The sequence below is a fragment of the Otolemur garnettii genome, unplaced genomic scaffold, assembly GCF_000181295.1.
Source record: "Otolemur garnettii isolate 467f Iridium unplaced genomic scaffold, OtoGar3 scaffold00091, whole genome shotgun sequence".
Classification (NCBI taxonomy): domain Eukaryota; kingdom Metazoa; phylum Chordata; class Mammalia; order Primates; family Galagidae; genus Otolemur; species Otolemur garnettii.
This window is the reverse complement of record NW_003852486.1, coordinates 3,944,504-3,950,535: the sequence shown is the minus strand read 5'-3', so window position 1 is coordinate 3,950,535 and position 6,032 is coordinate 3,944,504. Positions and strand designations below refer to the sequence as shown.

The 6,032-nt window shown below is 44.6% G+C and overlaps 1 protein-coding gene across 1 annotated transcript in view; it reads right to left on the bottom strand.

Moving 5' to 3' along the window:
- Nucleotides 1-6,032, bottom strand: part of CCT3 (chaperonin containing TCP1 subunit 3) — a 25,292-nt gene that overhangs the window by 10,759 nt on the left and 8,501 nt on the right. The window contains exons 6-7 of the mRNA XM_003795257.2: nucleotides 4,417-4,534; nucleotides 961-1,147 (exon numbers count right to left, since the gene is read on the bottom strand). Coding sequence (XP_003795305.1) covers nucleotides 961-1,147; nucleotides 4,417-4,534 — 305 coding nt within the window. The remainder of the gene's footprint in view (nucleotides 1-960; nucleotides 1,148-4,416; nucleotides 4,535-6,032) is intronic.

The following is a 6,032-nucleotide window of genomic DNA, read 5'->3' as shown; positions in this document are numbered from 1 at the left end:
GGAGTTGGAGAGTTGGAGGTTGCTGTGAGCTGTGATGCCATAGCACTCTACCCAGGGTAATAGCTTGAGGCGCTCCCTCGCCCCCCCCCCAAAAAAAATTCAGCAGAGCCTGGGTACGGTAGCTCATGCCTATAATCTTAGTACTTTCGAAGAACAACGCTGGAAGATCACTTGAGGCCAGAAGCTCAAGACCAGCCTGGGTAACACAGTGAGACTCCCCTCTCCAGAAAAAATAAGAGGAGCTAGAAAAAAGCTTTACAATAAGCCTTCCCTTGCCCTCATAAATTTTGTGTAGGTATAGCAGTGAAGGTTATAGAATTCTTTCAAAAATTCCTCTTTGGGAGCTTATATAGGTTTTTATTTTCCGGGAATCAAGTATAGTTCTAGAAGACATTTTTTTTTTTGGCTGGGGCTGGGTTTGAACCCGCCACCTCCAGCATATGGGGCCAGCACCCTACTCCTTTGAGCCACAGGTGCCGCCCTAAAAGACATCTTTTTTAGATTTTTTTTGTTGCAGTTTGACTAGGGCTGGGTTCGAACCACCACCCTTGGTATATGGGGCTGGGGCCCTACTCACTGAGCCATAGGCGCCACTCTTTTATTTGAGACAGTCTATGTCACCCTCAGCAGAGTGCCGCGGCATCACAGCTCACAGCAACCTCCAACTCTTGGGTTTAAGCAATTCTCTTGCCTCAGCCTCCCAAATAGCTGGGATGACAGGCTCCCACTAGAATGCTTGGCTATTTTTAGGTTACAGTTGTCATTGTTTAGCAGGTCCGGGCTGGTTTCTAACTTGCCACCCTTGGTGCATGTGGCTGGTGCCATAACCACTGTGCTACAGGCGCCAAGCCTCTATAAGACATCTTGCTCTGATTTAAAACTATTAATATTTCCCCCCAAAGTGAAATGATTCATACTAGGAAGTAGTTTGTCTCCAAAGCACACACTAGAAACATTTACTTTTTCCACCCTTGCATATTTTTTGATGTCAATTTCCTTCCGACCATTCTCCTCATACTGTACAGTCTTGACAGCATCCAGGGCAATGTTGCACGCCAAAGAGGACCACCGGCTGATGGCTTTGGTAGTAATGGAGCTGTTGATGATGTTCAGCATGACGTCACGGTTATTGACGTCAACGGGGGTACTAGAGAAGACAAAATGAAATAATATGCTCAGCAGGCACATTGAATAAAGAAGTCCCTCACTATGTCTTGGTATCAGAGCCATGGCCAAGAGGCAGAATGTGGGGATCTGTTCTTTTGTGGGAAACTAGAACATATACCTTTTTTTTTTTTTTTTTTTTTGAGACAGAGCCTCAAGCTATCACCCTGGGTAGAGTGCTGTGATATCACAGCTCACAACAACCTCCATCTCCTGGACTCAAGCGATTCTCCTGCCTCCGCCTCCCAAGTAGCTGGGACTACAGGTGCCCGCCACAACGCCTGGCTATTTGTTGGTTGCAGCCGTCATTGTCGTTTGGCGGGCCCGGGCTGGATTCAAACCCGCCAGCTCAGGTGTATGTGGCTGGCACCTTAGCCGCTTGAGCCACAGGTGCCGAGCCTAAAACGTATACCTTTAGTATAAGGTATACGTACCATAGTAATCTTTTCCCACCCTTTTGCCTTTCAGCAAGATTACAATAAATCCATCCCTGAAAGGTGCCTTAATTCTCTGAGCAATCTGTTTCCATGTCTAATACCTCTTTATATGAACAGTAAAATAATCTAAACCTCTACACTTTCAACTAAACAAATTCACCTTTTACGACTCTCATCGGGTTTTTTTTTTTAAAGACAGTCTCACTCTTGGGCTTAAGCGATTCTCTTGCCTTAGCTTCCCTAGTAGCTGGTACCACAGGAGCCCACCATAACGCCAGGCTAAGTTTTATGTTGTTGTTGTTTAGTAGGCCTGGGCTAGGTTCGAACCCACCAACCCTGGAGCATGTGGCAGGTGCCCTAACCACTGAGCTACAGGCCCCCAGCCAGGACAGTGATACTTTCTTGTATACCTAGACATTTGTAAGAGTCTCTCTTGATATCAAACCAGTCTCACTATCTATTCTGAACACCAAATTCTATATAGCACTGTAATTCACTGTGTGGCATCTAGTATTCGTGGTCTGCATGTGCTATTTTCTCACAAGGTTACTTTCACACAGTGCTAAAATTTCTCTTATAACATATAAGATATAGGCCATTGTTAAATAGTTGTTTAATTATACATTTTTTTTTTTTGCAGTTTTTGGTCAGGGCCGGCACCCTACTCCTTTGAGCCACAGGCGCTGCCCTGAATTATACATTTTAAGGAAGAGGCAATTACTCCAAAAGTATTATCTAAAATAAAATGTTCCAGACAGTGCTTGACACAGTAAGTTCTTTTTTCTTTTTTTTTTAAAGACAAAATCTCACTCTGTCTCCCTGGCTAGAGTTCCATGGTATTACAGCTCACAGCAACTTCAAACTCCTGGGCCTGAGCAATCCTCTTGCCTCAGTCTCCCGAGTAGCTGGGACTAGAGGTACCTGCCACGACACCTGGTTAGTTTTTCTATTTTTACTAGAGATGGGGTCTTGCTCTTGATCAGGCTGGTCTCAAATTCCTGAGTTCAAGGGATTCTTCCACGTTGGCTTCCCAGAGTGTTAGGTTTACAAGCATGAGCCATGCCTGGCTAACGAAAAACTTTCTGATGATTCAGCACCACACAGTCAAAAAAATCTTTTGGTATTTCTATATCCCTACAGAGCTTATTTTATAAAAATAATTGAGTCAAACACTTCATTCCTTAAGTGTGCAAATACTACTGTGCTATCTCCTAACAGCAGGGAGTCCAATACCAAGCTCAAGGAATTACTTACACACCCAATGACCCAGCCACATAAAGGGCATTGTATAACACCTGCCATAACATTTGGCTGGCTCTCCCCACCCCAAGAGATGGGGGCTCACTCTTGCTTAGGCTGATCTCCAACTCGTGAGCTCAAGCGATCCATCCGCCTTTTTTAACAAATCTTTGTATTCAAAACACTAATTTTTGTGACTGCAGTATGTTACAATTCATTTTTATATCCTCTTCATTGAATGGCTGTAGCAAATACAGACTAACAGCAAGTTCTTTGATTACCAGATTCGAATAGCCATTTTTAGTCCCAGCCCTTTAAGGAAACTACCAGCTAACATCCTCATATATCAGAGTACTGAATTCAATTGGCTATGTTCGAAATGGCAGAACATTTTAATACTAAGTCCCGAATAATTATAGTTATCTAACTTCTTATTCTCCCTACTAGAATCTAAACTCTTGGAAGGCAGGCTTATGTTACTTAGATTTCCTATGGTAGTGCCAAATATGGAAATGTACAAATACCCTGTAACTTCCCCTAAAAACATATTTTGAGAAACATACTTTGTTCCCAGGCTAGAGTGCAGGGGCGTCCATAGTTCACCACAACCTCAAACTCCTGGACTCAAATGACCTTCCAGCTTCAGCCTCCTACAGTGTAAGGATTATGTGGGTGACTAGCTGCGACTATACGTGCTTGCAGATGACACCTAGCTAATTAAAAAAATTTTTTTTTAGAGACAGGGTCTGGCTATTGCTCAGGGTAGTCTTGAATTCCTGGCATCAAGTGATCCTCCTCCCTCAGTCTCCGAAGGTATGAGGATTACAGGCATGAGCCACCATGCCCAACCAAAATATGAGTTGATGCTAATAGCTGCTTTTGTATTGTTTACTTTGGATCTTTTGCCATTTTCTTTGAGACACTCTCACTTGGTCGCTCTGGGTAGATTGCCATGACATCATAACTCACAGCAACCTCAAACAATTCTCTTGCTTCAGCCTCCTGAGCAGCTGGGACTATTGGGCCTGCCACAATGCCCAGCTATTTTTAGAAAGTCTTGCTCTTGCTGGTCTTGAACCTGTGAGCTCAAGCCATAGCAACCTCAAACTCTTGGGCTTTAGCAATTGTCCTGCCTCAGCCTCCCAAGTAGCTGGGACTATAAGTACCCACCACAACGCCAGCTTTTTTTTGTTGCAGTCTTTGTTGTTTAGCAGGCCTGGACGGGTTTTGAAACTGTCTGCCTCAGTGTAAATGGCTGGCACCTTACCCACTGAGCTACAGGCTTTTTAAAGATGGGGTCCTGCTCTTGCTTGGGCTATTCTCAAACCCAGGAGCTCAAGCAATCCACCTACCAGTGTTGGGATTACAGCCATGAGCCAACACACCTGGGCTCCTGGCCAATTTTCTAAACTTTTACTACTCTTTCTCCTTTTCACAAAATGACACCAGAGTATAGGCTACTGTGTGTGCACGTGTGTTAGAGAGGTGTGCCTGGTGTTGCTTTTTTACCTAAGAAGAGATCAATTTTCTGGGTCTTTCACATTTGATATTACACATTTCGGGTCCCACTCAATACCTGATTTTCTTTAGAGTGCTGATCATATCATCCAATGCCTTGCGGTAAGCACTGATCACCACTGTTGGGTGCATCTGCTGTTCTAGGAAATGCTCAGCCACAGATAACATTTCCCCCGCTGAAAAGAGATAACAAGCACCACAGTAATATTTTCAAAAGCACCTAGATATCAAGGCAACTTCATTACGCTTCTAAAAAATATCCTACTTTCCTAAAACAGAATCTCCCAAAAGATAAACCATTTGTCTAATCTATTCCAGGCTTTACATTTTGTATGAGTTAACTCACAGAAACAAAAACACATAAAATCTAATACCTGAAAGAACATCCCCCCAAATGTACAAAATTACCCTCTAGATGAAAAGATTGGTCGTCTTTTTTTTTCAGAGTCTCAAGCTGTCACCCTGGGTAGAGTGCTGTCGCATCACAGCTCACAGCAACCTTGAACACTTGGGCTTAAGCTAATAGGTTCCTGTGGGTTCTTGTGACCCACAGAACTGTATTAAAGGGCCATAGTATTACGAAGGTTGAGAACCACTGGCTTAAGCAATTCTCATCTCAACCTCCCAAGTAGCTGGGACTACAGCCACCTGCCACAATGCCAGGTACTTTTTTTGGTTGTAGTTGTCGTTGTTTAGCTGGCCCAGGCTGGGTTTAAACCTGCCAGCCTTGGTGTATATGACCGGCACCCGACCAACTGAGCTACAGGCGCTGCCGGTTGTGTTTTTTTATTGAAAGGAGAGTCTCAAGCTGTGGCCCCAGGTAGAGTGCCATGGCGTCATAGCTCACAGCAACCTCCAATTCTTGGGCTCAAGTGATCCTCTTGCCTTAGTTTTTCTGTTTTTAGTAGAGATACGGTATCTCACTTTTGCTTAGCTGGTCTCAAACTCATGAGCTCAAAGAATCCACGCGCCTTGGCCTCCCAGTGTGCTGGGGTTACAGACTGAGTCACCATGCCCAGCTTTTGGGGTTTTAAAAAAATTTTTATTGAGACAGAGTCTCACTTTGTCACCCTCTGTAGAGTGCTATGAAATCACAGCTCACAGTAACCTCAAACTTCTGGGCTTAAGTTATTTTCTCGTCTCAGCCTCCCAAGTAGCTGGGACTATAGGTGCCCACCACAATGTCCAGCTAGGTTTTTAGATACGAGGTCTTGCTCTGGCTCAGGCTCGTCTGTAACTCCTGAACTCAGGCAATCCACCTGCCTCAGCCTCTGAGAATGCTAGCATTATAGGCACGAGCCACCACAACCAGCCTTGTAATTCTTTTTTTTTTCTTTGCAGCTTTTGGCTGGGGCTGGGTTTGAACCCGCCACCTCCGTTATATGGGGCCAGTGCCCTACTCCTCAAGCCATAGGCACTGCCCCCACTTTATAATTCTTAATCCTTAAAAGAACTGAATCTACAGGCGATATCTCAGTGGTTAGGGCGCTGGCCACATACTCAGGGGCTGCTGGGTTTGAACCTGGCGTGGGGCCTGCTAAACAAACAAACATACAAACAAACAAACAAAAAGAACTGAATCAGTTCAGCACCTACAGCACAGCAGCTAGGCTCCCAGCCACATACACGATCTGGTGGGTTTGAATCCAGCCCAGGCCTGCCAAAAAAAAATCC